Here is a 24,711-nt window from a genome sequence, read left to right as displayed (position 1 = left end):
AGGTGTGCAATGAATCTAAAATATATGAAAGTTTAATTTTTGTCATTACATTATGGAAAATAATGAACTTCATCACAATATGCAAATTTTTTTTAGAAGGACCTGTACATATATATATTAGGGCTGTCAGTTAAACGCGTTATTAACGGCGTTAACGCAAACCCATTTTAACGGCGTTAATTTTTTTATCGCGCGATTAACTGTCTTTTTGGCCTAGCAAACTTTGTAGTTTTTTTTCACATGCTTTTGCAATAGGACGCGGCATGGACATTTTGAAAGCGCAAGCGGATCTAGCTAGACCGGAAACAAAATAACAGGCACGCCGCACACACTTGTTTGGGCTTGCGAGCCGGATGCGCGAGCGCGAATCTCTCTGCTCGCGCGTGGAATATAATGTGCCGAGCACGAATCTCTCTGCTCGAGTCGCGCGCTCTCGGATACACGCTGCTCTTGTTAGAATTTTCTCTGGGCTCGCTCAGACAATATGTGCCTGCACTTAAAACGTGTTCAGTGCAATCGCGAATCTCTCCTCTTCCCCAGCTAACAATTTTAGGTTATAAGAACGTTTTCATAACGTTCCCATTAAGTTATAAAAACGTTATTTCTGAATGTTATAGGAACGTTCAAAACGTCCAGTTTTGAGTGGATGACGAGCGCGAGACACCGAAATGGATGCCAATAAGATTCTGAATGGAACGTTTACTTTTAAAAAGTTGCCAAATGGTTCCATTGACGAGACCAAAGTGATCTGTGTGTTTTGTCGTTGTGAACTGAGCTATCATCATCGCAGCACGTCCAGTCTGAAATACCACTTGATGATGGCCAAACACACACACACACACACACACACACACACACACACACACACACACACACAGCTGATGCGAATTCTCCGCCCCCTCGTCAATATCAGGACCTCGTCAGTATTTCTTTCACCCTTTTATTGATGGACAGTGTTACATTGTGTGAGAGATTATTTGCTCCAAGTAAGAATGTTTTAGTGTGAAATTGAACACAATATATGCCAATGTTGTTTTCAATAAAAAACATTTGCACAAAGCAAGCCGATCCACTTTTCCATGTTGATAAGAGCATTAAAATGAGAAAAAATAATGGGACAAAAAGAAATCAAGAGACATTTAGAATAGATAAAAATGTGCGATTAAATGCGATTAATCGCGAGTTAACTATGACATTAATGCGATTAATCACGATTAAATATTTTAATCGTTTGACAGCACTAATATATATATATATATATATATATATATATATATAAAAAAACATATTACACCATAAATAAATGTATTTATTTATTTAGTTATTTATATTTGGGCTGTCAACTTTAACGCATGCGATTACATCAAAATCCTTACCACGTAAAAATAATTTAACGCAAAAAAATTAATGAAGTGTGCAAAATTGCGTCATTAACACAATTTACATCACATAGTTAGAAGAGCTTGACAGTCGAGAGTTTATTAAACTGACTGAGTATCTACAATGACGCAAACACCTGTAACCCAGGTAGGAGGAAATTTGTATTCTAACCCCTTAACCCGACTTCACTTGTGTTTGAGATCATATAATTCTGTGATTGTTTCTGAAGATCGTGAGCCCTCACGCATCGCACTGCGTGAAATACAGACGGAAAATCAAAACAGTTTCAGTTTTTAAATATATTCAAATAGAATTTCAATTTATTTTACACACTTAAAGCAATACCATATCGCGTTATTTAACGAGTTTTCATATCGCATTTTTTTTTCAATATTGTGCAGCTGTACAGAATTTTAAAAAAATTCATCCTTCAATCTGATAGTTTACTTTGCCAGATATAGTAAATGATGACAAAAGTGTTAAACAAGTTAAATGATGTATGCGTAATTTAAACTTTTCTATGGTTAATTTTTTTTAAATTCATTCATGGTATGCAGCTAAGAAGTGCCAAGTAAATATAACCCACAGGACCAATGATGGATCTTATAAGCACGGCTGGGCAGCAAACCATTTAATTCAAGTGAAGCACGAGGACCACATTTTGTTCTTGTTTTTTTTGCGAGCACCAAATGTTCACTTATGAAGAGAGGGGGCACAGTGAGGAACGTCAGATTGCACTCTTTGAAATGCCCCGCCACAAATGTTACAAGATCTGAAAAGAATGCGCTTAAACTTCAGATTGATAAAACCAGAGGCAACATGTCTAGCATATGCTTGTGGTCAGACATATTTAAACAAGATGAGAGCTGAATGTCTATCCAGGATGGTGATACAACTGATTTTTCAGACAGCTTTTGAGAAAAAGCCACTATTTAGAATAGTTTTTCTCTCCATTTTTTTTAGTCTTAGGAAGCTGAAGCAAAATATAGGAGCAAAAAAAATAAATTAATAATAAACAAAAATAAAAATAAAAGAGAAAAGCAGAGGGGTGGAGGGGTAAGAGAGCACAATGAAATGATGCTAAACAAAACCAGGTCAAGTCTTCCGAATTCTTTCAGATGGAGCTTTGAAGCACAACAATCGCAGTTAATTAGATCCAGAATACCCACCTCCACTCCAATAACATTGTTTTTGTCAATAGAACTGGATACAATTAAACAAGAACAATGAGACAGCTTACTCTAAACGCTGAAGTGAGACGCTCTGCTCTGCCAGAGACATTGTTTGCAGAGAAGACCTCTAATGAAGGAAGAACACAGCACTTTACTAATGCAGGCCATATTCTAAACAGAACTGACAGCTTCTCACAGAACCGCTGCCTTTATGACAGCCGACACCACACATGTTATCATACAGAACTAACAATAACAACAAGCACTTAAATACTCATTAGCAGGCCGATATAAAACACCCTGTCAGAGCCGTGTCCAGATAGCGAGATATAGTCAAGAATTTTGAAGGATAAGAGAGTGAAAGGGCTGTAAATAAAACAAGCCGAGCGGTGTGTGAGAGTCTACGTCTGAGCTCACAGCTCCTCAATGATTCATGTAGATCCTTCAGAATGCCTTATGATGAACCGTTCAGTAGTGGTTTGGGAGAGTGCTGGTTAACAGAGCCGAGATACGATGCACCGAATCCACAATTCCTCATAGATGCCAATACGTCCCAAGCTATTTTACACTAGAGAGGACAACTGACAAATAAATAAGCCTTTTTGTCTGTAAACATAAGTCCAAAGTTCCATGAGGGTTGGATGGAAAACACTCAAGGGTGAAGCAGAGGAGATCATTAAAGAGCAGAAACACTTTACTAGGAACAGTTTGTTTTGTGAGTAATCACCCCACTGAATAATAAACTGAAGTGCGTGTTGAAGTTTATGCCAAATCGTTAAGATGCGGTGAGGAACTCTGCAATAGCTATTGTAGTGACACTTTTAGTGGAAAGTTACATCTAATTTTTAATCAAATGAGAAATTATGCTGAGAGCAAATGTGATCTTCCAAATGTGATTATTTTGTTCCACAGTAACACGAAAGGGAAATTTTGAAGAATGTCCTGGTCGCTCTTTTCCATGCAATTAAAATAAATGGGACTTTAAGAAAGCACACAAAAGCACCTTAAAAGCGCACACAAACACACATTAAACTTTCTATTCATCAAAGAATTATGAGAAAAAAAATCATGGTTTTCACAAAAATATTTAGTAGCACAACTGTTGTTGATAACATTGAAATGTTTCTTGAGCACCAAATCAGCATATTATAATGATTTCTGAAAACGTAATGGCTGCTGAAAATTCAGCTTTGCCATCACAGAAATAAAATCCGGGCTCAACAATAAGGTCTGCCCGGTGGAAAGATGCTTGGGACAGTTGAAGGATGTGTCACTTGCCCGATCGCATCAGTACTGCACCGTCACGAAAGTTTATCATTTGCACATGTTTTTACCCCTTGCCAGTTTAAATATTCAGATCCAATAAGATGTGAAAGAACTCAATTCTGTACTCGTATGCTGTGTGAGAAGTTTTGTGCGTGTACAAGTCTGAAACACACACCCAGAAAGCCACTCAGACAGCGCACAAACACTGAACTGAGTTCTTTCACGTAGTCTTGAGCTTGACGGGACAAATGTTGTCAAAAATTATGTCAAAATACTCGTCTTGGAGAGTATCCTCGTAAACACAATTGGTTATTTCTTGTAACAGTAAGAAATTTGTGTAACAGTAAATTTGATCTGGGCATTCGGGCTTAAAGTGAAGTGATGGCAACCTAATAATAAACCTGCTGCTGTCTGTCATTAATGTTAATCAAACAACAATGGACAAAGAATTTAAAAAAAAAATCACTTACTGCTCTTGACAAAATAACTTTTACAACTTTAATAAGGATTAATCTATATGTAATTTATACAATGAAGACTATGCAGTTTGCAAATTTTTTCCTGCCAGTGTGACTAGATTTGTTAGTTACCACCACATTGCCCAACTGATAAGAATTGTCATTTCTGTTGGATATGAGAAACATCAAATGGCGTGGAACAAAACAGTGCTACTCATTTGAGCAGCATGGACCGTTTATTTGCCCAGAGCAATAAAAGCGCAGTGCAAGCTCAGAACAGGTATTCGCATTCTGCATTCAGTTTTTTACGAGGTGCCATGGCTGCGTGGCTCAAACGTACTTTCTGCAACTGCTTACAAAGCATTAAATGCTGTTGTTGGTTATTTAAAAATATCTAATGGATGAATTCACACCTTGATTCATTTATTTAATTACGTGTTGTTAATCGTTGTAAAACTTTACGGTTTGTGGGACATCAATTGTTTTATCAAATACATGCAGCCTTGGTGAGCATACAAGACTTTTCAATAAGATTACCAAATATCTTACTGACCCCAAAACCTTTGAACAGAAGGTTCAAGGTAAATCATACAATAAAACAGTGCGCAAGAAAAAGACTCAAATTAAAGTCATTCACTAATAATCCGTTCAGAGAGCTATAAATAATCTGCTAGCAGTGGATGCATTTTGTGGACCAAACCAACCGATTGAATGAAAAGATCCAACTCGAAAAGAATGATTAATTCATAGATTTGACAACCCTACCTCTCTGGTGAACTCTCATGAATGAGCATTTTCAGTGAATCAATTAAATATCAGTCTGTTCCTCACACACAACTACTGAACGGATTCAGAATAATTCAGAACACAATATTTAACATATTTTCTCCTATTATGTTTCACTGGACAAAAAATCCCGTGTAAACTATCCCATAATGTTATTTTTAGGTTAAGTAAATGCAGTGAATGTCAGATATACTGTATTCATCCAACGGTGCTAAAGAGAGACCGTCTGGACTGGGATGCACATAGGTGCATGTCTATACAGCACTGATACAGCACAGCATCTGTTAGAACTATTGACATACAACCATGACCTCAGAAAGAGCTTCCTTGCTTTCCCATTTGAAATCATGGCAAACGTTTTCTTCTCTTTGTCAAACAAATTCTGCAGAGGCTGAATCAAGAGTGAGCCAAAATGTCCTCACGTATACACGAATACAGACACTTATACATATAAGCTATAGGAAAAAAAAACACATGCGTACACACACACACACACACACACAGTCAGTATTAATGGCAGGGAACAAATTTAACCTGCTGCTGGGTGGTCGTGAAAAAAGTCTGGATAAACTTTTGACTGCCGAGCATATCTGAATTATGAAGTGAAATAGATGGGTTCATTTATTTGGAAATGCACATACCAGGTGGCAAGAGCGTGGGACATTATTAATGTAGCTGTCATGTAAATTCCACATAAACACAGGAACAGAGAGGAAATGTACAATTTACAAGCATCTCACTGACCGAAGCCACAAAGCAGCCATTCATTCGCCAGGGCTGCACGTTTAAATAGAAACAAGGTGGTCAAATGGTTTCACGTCATCGTTAGCCTTTCAGTAAACAAGTGAATTATACAGGTCTGTCACAGAACTGACTCAAGGTTTTGATTTAACACAGGAAATGTATACTTTGGAAACAAAAAAAACAAAAAAACAAGTCAACTTTCACATTAATGCAGTCACATTTGCCATAAAAAGTGCATGGAACTTGTTTGATAATGCTTGAAACTTTGCGAGAGTTTGCGTTTAAATTACAGAACGAATCTGAAATGTCTAAATTGAACGATCCAGAGCAGTCTAGCTTTTGTCGGCGGCTGGGCAGCAGCCTCTCTCTCTCTCTCTTTCTCTCTCCCCAGATGAGTCATTAACAGGCAGGCAGAACCAAGTGTCCTGGCTTTAAATGCCACCCTCTAAAAATAAACCTCCAATTGCAGCCTGACTAATGTCTCCATCAGTATTCTCCGTTCCTGGCCTGCATGCTAGCTTAAACGCTAACCTGTACAGAGTACTTTTTCCACAGGAGTTGGCACCACCATCTTGACCTCTCTCAGTGTTAATCATAACACGCTTGGAAATTTCCGCCTGCTTTTACACATTTCTCTGAGGGTGTTCTTTACACATACCTAGTAGGAAGCGGACTACACATCCCTAGTAGGGAAAGTCCTCGCATAGTCATAAGTTTTGAAAAAGCTGCAACAGCTTTGGAAGGTGTAGAAAGCCTAGTGTTCTACAGTATATATGGGTGTTTCTTAGCACTTTAATGTCCCAAGGGTGTTTATTTGTATTAAAATGAAAAGATTTTAACATTTCTGTTTTTGTGAAGGTCACATTAATACTCACTTGAAAACTTTTTACCATTCCTTCATTATTTTTGCTACTTTTCAAAAGCCTTTAAAGTAGAGAGTTTAATGTTTTACCATTGTCCAAGGCCCAGATTTTGAATCTAAAAAAAGTCTATCATAAAATAGGAATCATTACGTTTAAAAAAACATGATTAACTAAACAGAGTAAAATTATCTAACTTTATATCTAGTATGGAAATTATTTTCACAATTGCAATTTTTTTTCACAGATTGTGGTGTGATTACACCCTAAAATTTTGCCCTTAATAAAGTTTTATGAAAAGTTATTCTTGAAAAGCATGCTTGATATGAATTGAGACATGAAAAAAATTAAGTCAAATATCATTTGTGAAAAGCAGTTTCCAATTACACTATAACTAACAAATTATAACAAATTACTGTATATAAAATACATAAAATGCTAACTATGAAATTCACCTTAGAAAGACATGGTCATGATTCTCTGATGTTGGTTATTAGTCAATGACATGCGGATGCCAGCAAATAAATATTTGTTAGTACTTAAGTAATATATAAATAAGTAATATATAATAAGTATTTTGTACTTTATTTAGACTGCTTTTATTTTAAAATATTTCATATTTAAATTTTTATGATGCAAATAATTATTAGCTTTTCTTAAACTCGCAACCCCCTTTAGTTGCTTCAAGAACCCCAGTTTATGGAAATCCTTCCATAAATGATTGAAATATAATTTTGTAGAGGGTCCACAGGTCCAAAAATACCCATAGTTCAAGAAACTCCTATAAAACATGACACCCTGAATATTCAATAATCCTCAGAGGACTTTCATCCTTTTAAAGAGCAACAAAGGGCAACTCAGCAAAGAAAAACCAAACATGCAATATTGATGTAGAATAAAGATGGGTCTCATGTTGAGGTGAAAGAGGTGGGGAGGTTCCTCTGGGCAGAGGACGATAAGAACCCTCCATTCAAAAAGGGTTACATAAGACGTGAAACAGTGCGTTTAAGCCAGCCCTTATGTGGAATGCAGTGGTTGACGTGCATGCCTACATGGCCCTTTACATCTGAATCGCAGACAGACAGAGTGTCTACGGCCTCCTGTGAGGGCCTCTTCCCCACCGGACCACATTCACCATGTTAATGGAGAGAGATGGAGAGGACTTAATAAAGCTTGGTGGGACACCTGCTTCTAGATATCCACATTGGGGAATCTGAGCAGACTGGGTGTTTATTTCACACAAGGGGACTCCAACGGATTGGAATCGAACGCGCACACACACACAGGGGCTCACAGGATTTGGGCTTGAATAACTGTTTTTCAGCACCTTGGAGCACAGACGGCGAGGGGCCCTGCTCTCAGAGGGCTTAAGGAGTCCTGCTCAAAAGCAGCAGCTGCCTCGGGACCTTTCCCCCCTCGCAGGGGCCCAGGGGATCACGTGGCTCGGCTCCAATCAAGAGCCTTTTAACCATTTAATCATTTAGCAGAGAGCACACACATATCATTCTCCACCCTAAACAGCTGTCATGGGCCATCCCGAGCCGCTGAAACCAGAGGACGTCATTAACCGCCATAAAACCTGCTCTGAAACAAGTTAGTATTTATATCTGACACAAAGTTATCCCATGGGATGCTACTCAATCAATGTCAGGACGTCCTGGGTAAAGAGCTTTTGATGTTTACGACTGATAAATTGCAGTCTGCAATTAAAACAAGGCTGTGTGAGCTGCAATGCAAGTTTGTTTAAATAAATATCCAACAGCAACTAATGGGTAGTTGACATTAAATACTGTTGGAAAGCTGTACTGTGGTATGATGCGTTAAACTTTTTACATTTTTTAAAACAATCAGCATTATGCTTTTTTTAAATGATAGTAATGTCAATTGTATCATTACAAATTGTAAGAATATTAAGAATATTTATATACACAAACACACATACTTGACATCCATAAGTATCCACACTTTTTCTTCATGCAGTACCTACATGTGTGCCTGGGCATTAAAATGTTATCTTATCAACCGGTATAACTTTTTCAATAACAAGAGAAAAAATGTAACGATGTAACGCTCAAGATTTTATCTTAAATGCATTAAAATGTAAATAGACCACCATAAATGAAACCACATACAAAATTTGGCTGCATGAACAACCCTCAAGTGTGCGCCAAACCTGGATCATAAACAGCATATGCCTTGATAAAGCGTGCTACGAGTGACAAGCAAAAGCCCATCATTTTACAAGTTGTGTAGCTGTGGGGTACGGTTGCATCATCACCATGTGACATCAGAACACATGAACAGAACACATGCGACAGCCTATCACACAGCAGAAACAAATGCGACAACAGTGCAAAGTCCAGTTTAACTTGAAGACATTATGATAGAAATATATTACTATTGTAAACAAAAATTTAATTCTTAAAGTAATTATAATAATATTATTTATATATAAAAAATATTGTATTTTATATAATTTGTGTGTATATTACACACAATATATATATTTTATATTGTGTGTAATATATATTTTATATATATATATATATATATATATATATATATATATATATATATATATATATAAATCATACAGCCAAGATATTTTTTCACATTTTAATTTATAACAATTATGTCCTTGAGCAGCATCTTATTTGACAAAAAATAAAAACGCAAATGTTTTGTTGCAAATTAATTGTTATATGTTAATTTGACTACATTTTAAAAGATTGATTCAATTGTAAAAGTTAATCATTAATTTAATTAGACACCGTTTTTGGTAAATTTGTATTAAATCATAACACAGAATCCAGAAGAAGAAGAAAAATCAGAAAACACAGATTGAATAAAATGGATTTCATGGGGCCCTAAATAAAAAGGTAGCTTCCTCTGTGGAGTTTCATTGTGAACAAACAATATATATTTACATTCATACTCAAAGTCTATGTAATCAAAACTTACTAAAACTAAAAATGTATTGAATTTACAGACCACAGTAACATCTAAAATGTACAACACTCATTTGCCAACAGAAATCAGGACTTCAAAATCTCTATAAAACTAATGGAAGATCTGAAAGACAAGTGTTTGCTCCACATGAATTCTCTGTCGAAATCACTCGAGAGGACAGTTTTCCATTTGATTGGTACTGGAGGCTATATTTAGACAAATAGCTAACAGACGCACTGGGATGCGCTCAAACAATGCAGGACGACACCGACTGTAAAAGCCCCTGTCAATCCTCATTTCAACAGAGTCATCTGGTGCGGCAATTCTTCCAGATCTTCAGGAATTACAAGCGTGATCAATGGATATTTTTCCCCCTCTTTTTTCCCTCTCTTGGGTGAGGCCACTAATCAGCAACACCAAGCTTTGCAACATGGTTTGTTTAATTATTCTGGCAGTTTACAAGGAGACGGAGGACTTCATGGAAAAAAAAAGTGGGGAGGGAGCGGATGGGTGAGAAAAACTGGTAATAAATATTTGTTGTTCCAGCCCTAATTAAATTGTTCAGTAATTTCTCAACACAAAAGAGAACACAGTTTATCCGTTTATAATCAATAGCCCATTTCACGGTGAGCCACGTCCCTGCAAGACGACAGTGTCATTACTTATTCTGTTCTCTAAGCTTCCACTGTGCTTGTTCTCCCAAGGTTGAATCTGTTATTTTCCCCCTTGTTTAAGGATAGTGGGAAAGAAAGAGAGAGAGGGAGGGTTTTGTGGGGGCGGGGGGGGGGGTCAATAATAATTCCTCTTTTATAAATGGATGGATTTGGCTGTCAGGGGACAGCTTTTCAAATGCAGTGTCTCAGCTCTCTCAATGACTCTTAAGTAATGTCTACAGAGCCACTCACGCACAAATAAGATCATTAAAAGCACTGATTACCTCTGAGCCTTCACCACTCATCTTTAAAATATTCTTTACTCTGACAAGTGGAAAGCCAATTTAAACTGAGATGTTAAAATGAGCCGAATGTGATGTGCTGCAGAGGACACCGTCTTCCAAAACAATTCCGAGGCGGCCCGATGACTGATTACCCAACCGCTTATTTGTTTTGAAACAATTACTGGTAATCATATTGATGTTTATGCGCGGTGCCCTTTCTGAGAAGTAAAACTCCGCTTTGTAATTACATCACTGGAATCTAATCAAGAGGAGATAAACCTTCACCTATGCTAACAACATATTAAAATGCAAATCAGCGCAGTTGCGGATTCGTGCGCACTCGTGGGCCTAATTATCCCGTGATGTCACAGACGCGGTCCTTGTGTTCTGTTTCCTTGGCAATCTATCAATCTGAATCTGCTCATTAACTTTACAAATATTAACGATGAGACGTACAAATCAGAAATAATCGTTTTTTGATGAGCGACACAGGTGCAGACGAAGCTCGGTGGAAACATGACATCATCGTCGCCCTTTCAGACAGACAAAATTGAGTCCTGAAGCCGAGTAGGAATCGCGTTTCCAGATCGCCCTGAGGTAACGCTACTGAGGTCAGAAGCCACGACCCCTCGCACAACGTTGTGACTAAGACCCTTCGTCTACCCGGAGAGGATGTGGCTGTGGTGGCAGTCTAGGTTTCAATTAGATAGTTTGAAAGCAGACAGATGGTGTGAGAAAGACAGTCCTCTGCTCTTCAAACCTGAAGTAAAAAGACTGCCCTTGGCTGATCTCCTAAGGAGACACATGGGATGATCCGTTGAGCTATGATGTTACATGTCAATAATTCATATCCATGCAGAGAACACCACACAACCTAATGTGAACCATCTACAAGCGCCTGACAGCAGTGTTTCATCAGTAATGAAGAAAAAAAGCATTGAAGAATTTTCTAGTCCAATTTACTCCCACAAAATGGCTATAGGATCTTGGTTTCTGTAAAAGTATGCTCATTTAAGAAACTTTTGGCTGTGAATCAGTCAGAGATAAATGAGGGTAATTACACACATGGCCCAACTGTTTAAATTAGGTTACAAGTTGGGCTACAATACTTTTAACTGCTGGGCTAAAACCAATGCTGAAACTCCTGATTTCCCCTTGCAAAATACATGGGCTGTGTTTTTTGTTTGTTTATTTATTTATTTTATTTATAATAAATCAGACAATAAACAAGAGACAACAATACAGTAGATATAAGATCAGTTATTTATTCACCCACTTGTCATTCCAAACATGTATGACTTAATTTTATACATGGAACCCAAAAGAGACGTTTTGAAGAATGTTCAAGATGCTCTCTTCCATACAATAAAAAGAATATTGTGAGAAAAAAAAAGCAAAGTAATTCAAATGTCTGCTATATTTCAAGTCTTCTGAAGTATGACAGCTTTGTGGATGGAAAGGAAAAACTTAATTTGATGGAATAAAATAAAAGTGAATGGTGCTATGTTGAAAAGTGAAGCTTAGACATTATACTATCTGAAATAAATCATAAGAGATTGACATAAAGATGAGTAAATGGCAGAATTTGAATCTGAACAAACTATTCATTTGTAATAATAATATAAACATTTTTATATAAAATGTTATATAACTTATTAAAATATAAAATATTGATTTGTGATAATACAAATCATAAAAACAATAATATAAATATTATATTTTATCTGACATATGTAAGATTTGTTTTTAATCTGGGCAAACTTTATTTGTGATGATGATAATAATAATAATAATAATAATAATAACAATAACAACAACATTTTAAACATTATATAACATAATATCTAATAGAAATGTTTTAATTGATCAAACAGTGATTATAATAATAATAATAATAATTTAAACAACATGTTAACAACTTTTATATAAAATTAGATAACATTTATAAAATATAGCATTTATAGAAAGTATAATGCAAGTTATACAAGTATTCATCAGGAATGGTTTTGCTGAAACTGAAAAAATCCTGCAGGAGATGACAGTCATCATCACAGCTATTAAAATCTTAAGAATCGTTCAACAATACCACATTAGGAAAAACGTATTCCTCTACAACACACCCGACACAATACTTCATTACACACCCAGCTTATTTTCCATGATGATAGCTGGCTGACGCTCAAGAGCGCTGTGAGTTACAGCTCCACCTGCAGGATGACACACACAGTGCGTTTCAGCAAAACTGCAAGCAAGCCAGGACTAGGGGGCAATAGAGTGCAAATAATCATTCAGCTCTGTTGGTAATGAGGTGCTAGGGAGACAGTAAGTACAGAACAGCGGGTCTGAGGTCAGTTTTATAGAGTGATTCGAGATGATTAAAGTCAAAGCTGGGGTTTGTGGCCGTTCATAACCTGATAGCTCAGTGTACAGAACCAAACACTTAACCAGGAGTGAAGAGGGAACGGAATCTGAAAGCTGTCGTAAACATGGCAGGCACGCATGCTTGTAAGGAGAGCGTGGAGCGGGACCAGCCCACTGCCATCAGGCCAGCATTTAGTGCAGCGGGAAAACAGACGGCCTGGCTGGGCTCCATGGCGGCCCACGGCTTAGCAATTAGAGACCTTCCAGCTTTGACTGGAGAACAAACAGACTTAAAAAAAAAAAAAAAAAATTCTACCTGACTCCTTGTAACACTTGGCTACAACCCACCTAATGCATCTCAGCAGAAAAAGATCTATGTTCCCACCTGAGAGGGCAAAGACCAATGGAAAATCCCATAGTGGCCATAAAAGCCAATGTTGCGTTTCTACGCTGGGCCGCAGTGTACGGTCTGGAGTTTTCCTGGCAGTCAGCTTACTGCCGCCGTAATTCACAGCACATAAATCTAAACAGTCATAACGTACAGCAGAGCTTCAACGATGATGAAGACTGAAAGAGAGCGGGAGAGAGAGTATGACAGATGATATCCTCTCTCTCCTTCCTCAAGATGATTCGAGCAGCGACTGGGCAGAAGTGGATGCAGAGCTGAGCATTAAGAGGTTACCGCTCGGACATCGAGCCATTAGGGGAAATCACTTAGAGGACTGGCTGCGAAGGGACGGAAATGAATCAGGCAGGAGCCAGAGTTGGAGTTGGAGTTGGAGCCACAAGGGACCATTGATTCCGAGTCGGACGAGATTCTGGATCCTGTAGACAAACCACCTGCTTTAACTCTCCTGCTTTTTCTCGAAGGTTGAGGTAAGGTCACCGGCCTGACCCCTGGAACACGATCCTGAGGTGTGGCGCTTTATTCGTGCTTCCAGCCAAGGCTGGACGAGCACTGATGCATGTCTGCCAATGGGAAGGCAGAGTAAGGACGGCTCACACAGGGATAAACTAACAGGGACATACAGTACAGGTTTGTGGCTCATTTAAGTGAACAGTATTTTTTTATTCGAGCGTATAGCTCTCGACAGAAGTATCAGGAACGCAGTTCTGATGATTAATTGTAGTGGTCTCCTCTAACTCTAAGAGTTAAGCATCCCTGCCAATCTATTTTTTCCCTTTCTTTAATGTTGACAAAGCTTTTTGCCCCAAACACTGCTGAGTAAATGTTCATACTGCAAGCGTGCACAATTTGCAAACAGTTTGTCCCCCTCAAATATACTATTTTCCCCCAATCCTCTGTGCACCTGCAATTTAGCTTTCAGTGTGCAACAGCTCTTTTTCCTGCCCGCTCTCAAATAAAGAACAGCGCACTCATCAAAACCAGCTCCATCTGAGACGCAGAAAACAGTCAGACTCAGCTCTCTCCGGGGGGAGGCAGATTGCCCACGGGCTGCACAGCGCAAGGACAATCCACAGAACAAAAGGAAACAGATCAGAGCCAGTATGTGCTGAGATTGTCTTGGCTTTTATGAAATCAAAGTGATGTGTTCTCAATAATTGTTTTAATATATACAATTGACTCCATTCAAGAGTTTCAAAACAAATAACTTTAGTCAAGCTTTGCCTTTCAGCCTGGGAAGCAACTCAATTGTCCGTCCCTTGCTAAACAAAACTAATCTGAAATCGGATAAGACTTCCTGTTGTGTAGAGCAAAAGCCACCCTGCGGCATGATGCTGTGTAAAAGTAATACAATGCCTGAGCGTATGCCTCCACCTGCCGGCTGCCCATGGTACTGCACCTGCTGTTCACTAGACCAGAGGCAGCTGCTCCATACTTTAAAACACTGCCTGGCACACATTAAGTCACCTCTTAAAACAGCAGTGTATATTGACAGAGCTATATACAGCTAGCATTTTGTGTCCAGATATTTGAAAATCACAGGAACAAATTATAAGCTAACTAAAAGTAAAATATTTTTAAAAAACTGCACAAATTAACTATAAAGAAAGTCTATCTTTGTCACAAGATGGCAGTGTTATACAACTGTGAATTTAAACCTCCTGGTTTATGCAGTGATCAAGTTTTTTTTCTGGTTAGCATGGCTCATTCCATTATCCCCTGCTTGGCAAATGGTTACTAAATCTCGTACTAAAAAGCTTTTTTTTTAATTAGCAGTGTATTCTGACTAATACATATAGTGGATTGTTGTTCTAAACACACAAATACATACATACACACATATATATATATATATATATTCCATGAACATAAACAAAACTGACAGATGGAAAATTAAATTCAGTAAATGCACACCATACTCTGGCTATAGAAAATAAACTACTGCATATGAACATCAAACCCTGTCTGAAGGCTGCCATAGCAGAAGTACAGTGATCTGCGATTACGCTCTGCTGCCTCGTAAATCACACAGGGACCGATGAATGCCAACTTATGCCCAGATAGTCTACAGCAAAATGTCAGAGCATCTGTCTGTGGTAAAAAACTCAAGCACTGTTCAGTCCAAATGACCCAGAATGTAAATGAACCACATTATGCAATGCAATATTTCAGCAGTAAGCTCTGACTGAGAGCTTGTGCAATAATGTGAATTGTAGTCATGGCTAAAGGCTGATGTTTGGCACAATGCACTGCAAGCCCTTAAACTCTGATTAGTATATTGACAAAATAAAGTGCCTTATTTCTGACCAAGCAGTATAAACAAAAGCAAAACTTCTACACTGTTTATGCACAATTAGTGATGCCTATTTTTTAAATTCTATACTAGAATTCTCATTCTAGCTGACACCAATAAGCCAATAATTATTTTTATGATTTGGCCAATAATAAAAAATAAAAAATTACAAAACAAAAAATAACTATTTCTTTTATATTTATTATAAACTGTTTACACAACACCATTTTCAACTGAAAACAGAATTTCGTCTGCGTTTTGGTGGTCTGAGAACGCACAGTTTGAGGAAGGTTTCAAAGTGCACGTTTTTGAAAAGGGGTTTTGAAAGCGATACCGTTATCATCTCTGTGTAAATGTAAATCTGTGAAAATGGTGACAGCATGCACATGTGTATTAATGCATTACATGTACAGAAAGAAATATGGATATTAATTTTATGATTTGCACTGAACATTTTCATTGAACAGTGTCAATAAATTGCTACTTTTTTGTTATATAAAAGCAAAGGTAATCTAAATGTAAAAATAATGGAAACGGTCATGCGAAAATCTACAGCTATAAATTCGAACAGGTCTACAATAAACCCTAGTGTGGGTCAAAGAAAAACAACTGGACAGAGGTTTTGAGATCAAGTTGAATATCCTTTAAATGCATAGGCAAATCATATATAGAAGGTTTATCAAGTGTCGTGAATAATGAAGAGCATGTCTGTCCTCTCCACCTGTTCTCCGCTGGCTGTTTGCCTTCGTGTCAGTCAGGCCAACATCTCTGATAAGGACAATAAAAAAACGGAACGGGAAAGGATTCAAAACAGTGCAGAGTCACCAAATCAGACCATTTCAAACAGAAGATAAAATAAAAAAATCATTGTTATACATACATGAAATAAAATAAAAAATCATTGTACATAAAATACATGCAAGTGGTTAAAAAACACTGCGCAACGAATTTTCAAGGTCATTGAAAGAAGTGTATTCAGAGTAGCCACAACAATAGGCGCTAAGGTTTAGTGGTTGAAATGTACGCCTCCGCACTGCTTTAGACAGATTACAGGCCTTTTCTAACTTCGGCTTGGCCCATTTTAAGCATCTGAATTCTTTAAACACAGTGGGGTGTCGGGTGGTCCTTGCTTTCTCTCGGTGGAGAGAACATTCATTTCTTTTCATACAAGACCAATAAAGAGAGGCCTACAGCTTCAAACATAATACTCGGTGACAAGTGCTTTAGTTCCCACCAGAATTATCACAAGCTACATTAGGAATCTCAAGACAGCAAAGCAACATTTCATGACCGAATCAATCATTTAGCATGGTTTGAAGTGACTGGCCCACAATAGATAATCATTAGCAAACTTAATATCTCACAGTCATTCGTGTGCAGAAGCCAGGAAGGAACAGCCCAATGAGTTACAGACAATATTCAATATCGTTTCAAGAGTGATGAACAGCCCCCTCGTGATCATGTTTTATATTGTGCATGCTGAAGTGATGCATTGTTGAGGTTTGCACACAGAGAGAGGAAGAGCACAGCGCAGCTGAGTAAACCAATAAAGGGGTAAAAGGTCTCCGTCTGATCCATGTCTTTCAGCTCAATCTCGACTTAAACACTAAAATCTATGAATCCAAACAAAAACAACCCTAAAATCCTTGAAAAACATTTCTAAAAACGTATTACACACAAACAGAGTCTGATCTGGACAGCCAAACATTTCCTAATATGACCGTAGTATTTTGGAAACATAAAAAAAACATTAAACATAAAAAACTAAAATTTAAGTCGTCATGTGCTCCATGTTTATGTTTAACATTTACATAATAGTTACCATAGATACACATCATAAACAAATGGGTGATAAGAAAAATGGCATGCTTTTTTTTAACTAGACCTCCTTTCTAGATTGTTTTAAAGTGAATTTTCACCAAATAGATAAATGAATAAATAAAATCTGTTATTAACCCTCATGTTGTTCTCATATGACTTATGACATTATGGTGACACTTGACTTTACAGTAAGATGTTATGTTAATGCCAATTTCTTCACATAATTTTACATAGATAATACACATTTGTAACATTTTAAGTTAATTAATGACAGCTGACCTGTGACTGTCACAGAAACATTCAGATTAAGAATCTGAATCTACACATTTAATGACAGACACTAACAAATAACTAATATTAATTACAATAAATTAATTATATAATGAAAGTTAATCTTGTTTTGGATGAACATGATTAATAAATGCCATAAAAATCCTGTATATTGTCAGTTCATACTTAATGCATTAATGTAATCATAACCAGCTTTCTTTTGTAGAGAACAAGAAGTGTTAAAGCATCTCAAAACTGCTTTTTTCCAATGAACAACATTGCATATACAATACAGTGGCCAAGAGTGGTGAAGCTCCAATAAAGTCCAAATCAAAATGTCTTCTTGTATTCCACAGAAGACAGCCAGCCATACTGGTTTGAAACCACATGAGGGTGAGTGAATGACAGAATTTTCAGTATTTTTTGCCTTTAAAACTCCAACAATAAATATTAGCATTGTATGAGGATGTGTCAGGCTGAATTAATTTATGAAATATGTTCTACTTTTGCAATAGCAATAAGCCTACTGTTTAAGCTCTGTTCATTGCGGCATTCACTTGCCGCCTTCTGACCAAACATAACTGGACATCAACAATTTCCAAACTTAAAAGGTGCAATGTGTAACAATTTTGAGTATCTATTAACAGAAATGCAATATGACATCCATAACTATGTTTTCAGTCATGTATAAAGAAATTACTTAATAAACCATAATGTTTTTATTACCTTAGAATGAGACATTTATATCTACATAACCGCGGGCACCCCCTTCTATGAAGGTCGACATATTGTGACGTCATGTTTCTACCGTAGCCAGCCGAACGCGAACAAACAGCACTACAGAGCGCGTTTCGTCACTACCTAGCAGCAGAAAGCTAGAAGCTAGCCATAAACACCGTGAGTAGTGACTTTTCCCTTGTCAGTGGTGTAAAATATGTAGTTGGATTGTTTCATGTAACTTAGTTCTTCTCCCCTGCTGTGCTATGGCTTTGCTATGTGGGGATAAATGTGCTGGTTACGTTCGTGAGACAGCTGATTAGTACTCTTCTCATTGACCGTAAAACAGTAACGTTACAGGAATCACCAACCCGTCGATCGCGGTCGACAAGTCGATCTTGGAAGCAAGTCGATCGCAAAGAGTTTTCAAAATCAGAGAAAAAAAGCCTATTGTGTGTAGAAAATGGTGTCTAGGGGATGCGGAGGCGCGCGCTGCTACAATCATGCCATTTTTGCCGCGCGCACCTTTGCCATGCGGACGCGTCGAGTTTAAAAAAGGCTTTACGCTTTAACCAGCTCAGCCACAGTAACAGCTCATATTTTGCCGGCTAAACTTTTACTACCCTGTTAGAAAAATTTATAGTTACATAGTTTCATGTGGTTCTTCTCCCTCGCTGTATTATGGGTTTGCTATGTGGGGGGAAATGTGCTGGTTACGTTTGTGAGACAATCAGCTGATTACTATTATTATATTATATATTTAAGACCCTTGATCCTCACCTGACTATGGCTTTGCAAACTTTATCCATGATGTGGTTTATAATGGACTGTGGTACAGAAACAGTGACAATTGTTACACACTCTTGGCTTACTCTGGCTATTCTCTGCTGTTTCAGACGACGATATGTTTGTCCCATTTTAGCCACCATAGCTTCTTCGAAAGGGAGGGGTGAGCAGTGGGCTGAGCCATTAGTGCAACTCGTAGCCGAACCGCTAGATGTCGCTAAAAATCACACACTGATTCCCCCCCCCATCCCCCCCCCCCTGAATTTCATGTGACGCATTCGACACGGTATAAGCGAAGCCTGTGATTTTACTGACTTATCTCCCGGATATGATGTCAATATGCTATTACTTGGAAATGTCTTGTCGTTATTATAGGTCTAGCTGTATGATATATCATAAACAGAAGAATGTTCCTTACCGCATGCTGCTATACATGTCATCCATCTCCATCTAAACATTCTTTTTGTTTTCGCTCTTCTAATGATTTTCAGCCTTCTCTTTCTGCAGGTAGAGCAATACGACCCAGCACAGAAATTACTATTAAAATACTCTAAATGTAAATGTTTAACCATTTGTGAAGCCATCTCGCTTGTGATTCGCGATGTATTCTGGGAACTTTCTCGTAGCCCTCAGTTCGGAGTGTGCCTCTGAAAAATCTCTGTTTCGAGGGCTATGTAGCCCTACCCCTTCGCCCTACACCTCTATCATAACAAGAATTGGAACACCCTACCCCTAGACGTGAACACGCAAAACGGAGGGGTAGGGCCAAGGGGTGAATTGGGATTGAGCCTCAGTATCACATAGTGAATCACTCTTTCTATCTATGAGGGTCTAATCATTATGGGACATTGCTGAGACCAAAGAGTACAATTTCAAGCTCTTAGCAGCCTTCACACATGATTAGATCAAGGAAGTGATTCCAGGCATCTGAACATTATTCAGAGTTGTCAGTATCCTACTAATGCGCTAAACATCCTTCTAATCTTTGCATTAATGAGAATCAATCATTTAGATCAGATGCTAATCAACATGGTGTAACATCAATACACAAGATGGCAACAAAACTACAATGGTGCTTTGTAATGCACTGTACAGGCACTTCCCTCCTGAGGAGATCTCAGATCCTCTAAAGATGAAGCATATGTTGGCATACAGGCATGTGAACAGAATAATTGAACACATGCATTGTGGTCCTAAATAAGGAATTAGTCTAGAGAAGTAAATTAGGCCACACGCCAGTAGGAAAGCTATTCTCATGAACACTAGACTCACATCACAATGTAAAAGGTTTTTTAAAAAAAGATTTAAAAAAATCTTCATTTGAATGGATGGCCTATATCATTGAACATACCAAAAAGTCAAAAACAAACACTGGGTCTCATTCACTAAGCATGAGTACGCATGTGTGCGTGAAATGTGCGTACGGACGATTTTAAGAGCAAATCATGATTCACCAAAAAATAATTAATAATATGCATTCTAAATTTACAAAAAAATATAGGAACTATGCAGACTAAAATGTACTGTTTAATGTTTTTTATTTATTTATTATTTTTCTTTATTCATTTTCATAATACTTTCATAATGTATTTTGTGAAGTCAGAGTATGTTTTACATGTGTGCCTAGCGGGGAGCTGGGAGAAATATCATTTTGCTTAGAGGTATGTGTGCAATGCAACTTTCACTGAGCAGAGATGTTCCAATGATGATAATACATCAAATGTGTACAGTTGGTATGTTCTTTACAAGGAAAGGAATGTTTTTCAACTGATGCAATGTACCACAAATGTATACACTGAAGGGAAGTTTCTTATATGGAAAGTGGATTGTACCATGTGTACCATAACGCATGAGGTATACGTTCCATTTTTAAAGATAAGCAACATGTTTTTCTAACTTACAAAGAAGTTGTAAATCCCTCAGTGGTGTATATAAGCTCAATCTTTACTGTACTGACTCAGAGAAACATAAATGCATGATGGGGTGAGAGGAAGGAGAAATAGAGATGAGGGGGTGAGGGAGGAGAAACACCAAGAAACCATTTACTGATGGGGTGAGGGAATAGAGAAATCTCAATGAAGGCCACCTCACCTGTAGCCTTATTCTTCTATGCTTGTTTCTCTCTGTCTGATACATGTATAAAAATAATCAATAAGAGATCTCTTGGCAAAGTAACTGGTGTAACCTCCGTAATTCAACAATGGGGAAAAGCATGATTTTCAGATCTACAAACTGAAACCACACGTATGCAAAAAGCACTTACTCTGTACGACCATATTATTGTGTTAAGAAGTTATATTTCATCCTAACACGACTATAATTATATTGAAGTATGTTGCTTTATATAATCCATATATAAAATTAATAAATAATACAATCTAATTTCATCTTTAATACATTTCATCATATAGGCTCCAGTTAAAGAGTAAGATAAGCTGCGTAATAGCTTCAGCTGCAAGGTTTCTCAGAATAGCGCAGATATAGTACGAGTGTGTACAGCTGGCTACTGAGGTCCGTTATGGGTCTGCATAAAAGGTGTTTATTGTGTTTCAACTGGTGAGAATGGCACACATGGCAATGCTCAAGGATCAGGTGGGAGCGCATCTGCAAACAGCAGCAAGTTTGACGAAAGTAACAAAAGACTGAGAAAAGCGTGTGTGGAAAGCCCTTATATGGAGATGGTTTGGGCTTGTTTTATGCAAATGACTAACCTCGTGCACACGGTTTGTTCATTTAGAATACTCCAAATTCACTAACATCAGAACAATGTTATGAACAAATTCATGTGCGTACGAACATGTTGTGAAATAGGCGGAGATTTTCCGTGAGAATTTCTCCTGTGCGTAAAAAAATACGAAACAATCCACGCAATTATAAGTGAATGCGACCAACTGTCCAGTATTGAAAAAAATAAAAATAATATATAACACAGATAAAAGACACTTACATTTCCTTGTGTTTCTCCTCTGCTAAAATCTGGTCATTTGGCTTAAGTCCATACCTGTGAGACACACAAAGAAAATGCATTTTTGTAACTGCTGATTTACTCATCAAGAACAGAAAAAGAAATCGCTTTCATTTTTCTAAGTTAAAAATTCTGATTTTAATTCCATTCAGTGACATTAGTGGCATAATCATTATGTTCAAAATATGACCTATTTAAAATTTGTCATGTTTTGTTTTTACTATTCACAATGAACAGCTAAACATCTTGAAATTTACTCTCAAACAGATATCGTCAAAGAACAATCTAAACAGAACAGATCTGTCCGCCCATGAGATAAAGATAAGCACATGTGACAGCTTATTTTATCAAGAAGCCTGTAGGTGAAGGTCTTAGGCCTAAGCCACAATAAAGCTAATTTCGTTGAGCCATAATCACCTCATCAACTTAAAACATCAGTGAGTCCATATTATGTGCCTGCTTCATTTTAAACTGAACTCAGTCTGATTCCATTCAAGAACTGCATTTACAAAACATGGTCAATTATGAGTCATTCGTAATAGAAGAAATATAACTTAGTGTGCATTTAAAAATTAAAATCATCTGACGGGTCTCTGAAGTCTGTGTTTGTGGTACAAATGGTCAAAACAGTTCATCTAATAAGGTGCAATTTTACATCTGAAAAGGATTATGGAACAAGACTGACTCATCACAACTACTGGAAGCCTTATTGAGATCACATGACAAGGAAGGACTTGTCCCAGAGTGCCTTCATTTACCCAAGAGTATGATGCAACAGTAAAATTGTTTGGAGACAAAAGCCACAAAATAGAATGACTTTTGAGTATCACTCACACTACCGTCCAAAGGTTGGGCTCGGTAAGATTTTCTTTCTTCTTTAAGAAATGAGTGCTTTTATTTAGCAAGGACTCATTAAGTTGATCAAAGATGATTTTTCATAAGTAGATGCATTTACAAACTTACAAAAGATTTCTACTTCAAATAAATGCCGTTTTGAACTTTCTATTCATCAAAGATGAATCATGTATCATGAATGAATCAAAGATCCTGTTGTTTCATAGTTTTCCTGTTTTCAACACTGATGATAATAAGAAAAGTTTATTAAGCAGTAAATCAGCATATTAGAATGATTTCTGAAGGATCATGTGACACTGAAGACTGGAGTAATGATGCTGAAATTTCAGCTTTGCAATCACAGGAATAAATTTCATTTTAAAATAAAATATAAAACAGTTATCTTAAATCGTAATAATATTTCAGTCTTACTGTTGTTACTGTATTTTTGATCCAAAAAAAGCAGCCTTGGTGAGTGAGCGTACAAGATTTCTTTTAAAAAACATTTTCAAAATCTTACCGACCTTTAACTTTTGAAGGGTACGGTATGCATATAAACTAGTGGGATCTTGGTAGTGATTTTCTCATAAATGAAAAGAAAGGTTGACAAATTAACCAGATAGTCAAACCTTAATTTGACAGCAAAAAATATATTTAAGAGAACATAATAAGTGACCAAGTGGCATTACTGAGATTTAGTTGTCCTGATGGGGCGATTTTATTTCAGTTTCTCATAGACCAATCAAATTGCTCAAGTCGCTAAAACAATTTTCTATTACCTTGAAAGTCTTTTTTATATTTGGTGTTTGGTCAATCATGTGCTGGACCAATTTCTAATCATTAAAAAGGCAGCTTACTGATACTGATCTCTGTTAATGCATCTTAGTAGACTCTGCCCTGCAAACATCAGGTCATGCAACTAAACAAACTGCTCTAGGCTACACTTGGAATAAATCAAATGGAAATCATTACTGTCAAAGTCTGCGACAGGTCCAGCTGTTCTGTCTGAAACAGCAGTTTTAAGATTATTACTCAACCTGTTTGCAAAAGTGTTGCCAATAAGGATACAACAAGCTGTAGTGTAAGCATTTAAAGAGCCTTTATATTTATAGACAAATGTATGTCAAGGTAAATTATATAACGTCCAGCATATGAGAATTTAAATATGATCACCTCATATACCTTTTTCGCATAATGTAGTACTGCACGGTTCTTGTTAAATTGAGGTTTAGGATTATTTTTGTTTTAAACAGAGATCATGATTCTTCCATGGTTCTGAACAGACAACTAAGCAAAATAACAATTTACTAGAGGTACTAGGGTGGCCGTTAACCTCTAAAAAGTTCACATAAATGTAGTCCATTTGACTTTGCACAATATTCCCAGAGATAAAATAGCTCTGTGTGAGGAAAATACCACAATTTATTTGTGATTCATAAATGTTTCATTATGTCGCAGACTCACAGCTCTCAATTCTCATTTGTGTTTCAGCATATTCAAACTAGGGCAGATACTAGGACAAATAACTTCAATTTTAGTCAGTTGATAATGTCGAAATTGACATACAAAGTCATGATTAAATAAGATAAAAAAAGTTGAAAGTATGACAAAAGGTTGGAGTTGAGCCATAACAGAGTAAAAAATAACAGGTTCTGGCAAAATTTGAATTGTTGCAGTGTTTAATTAATCTAAATGGATTTTAAAAA

The 24,711-nt window shown here is 37.1% G+C and overlaps 1 protein-coding gene across 2 annotated transcripts in view; it reads right to left on the bottom strand.

Annotated features, from left to right (window-relative positions):
* Positions 1 to 24,711, bottom strand: part of adka (adenosine kinase a) — a 170,408-nt gene that overhangs the window by 142,615 nt on the left and 3,082 nt on the right. For both annotated transcript variants that reach the window (XM_077237060.1, XM_077237061.1), the window contains exon 3: positions 22,154 to 22,207. In XM_077237060.1, coding sequence (XP_077093175.1) covers positions 22,154 to 22,207 — 54 coding nt within the window. The remainder of the gene's footprint in view (positions 1 to 22,153; positions 22,208 to 24,711) is intronic.

The sequence above is a fragment of the Siphateles boraxobius genome, unplaced genomic scaffold (assembly GCF_051911475.1).
Source record: "Siphateles boraxobius isolate OS27281-9 unplaced genomic scaffold, OSU_SipBor_1 20, whole genome shotgun sequence".
Classification (NCBI taxonomy): Eukaryota; Metazoa; Chordata; class Actinopteri; order Cypriniformes; family Leuciscidae; genus Siphateles; species Siphateles boraxobius.
This window is presented reverse-complemented; position numbering and strand designations above follow the sequence as displayed.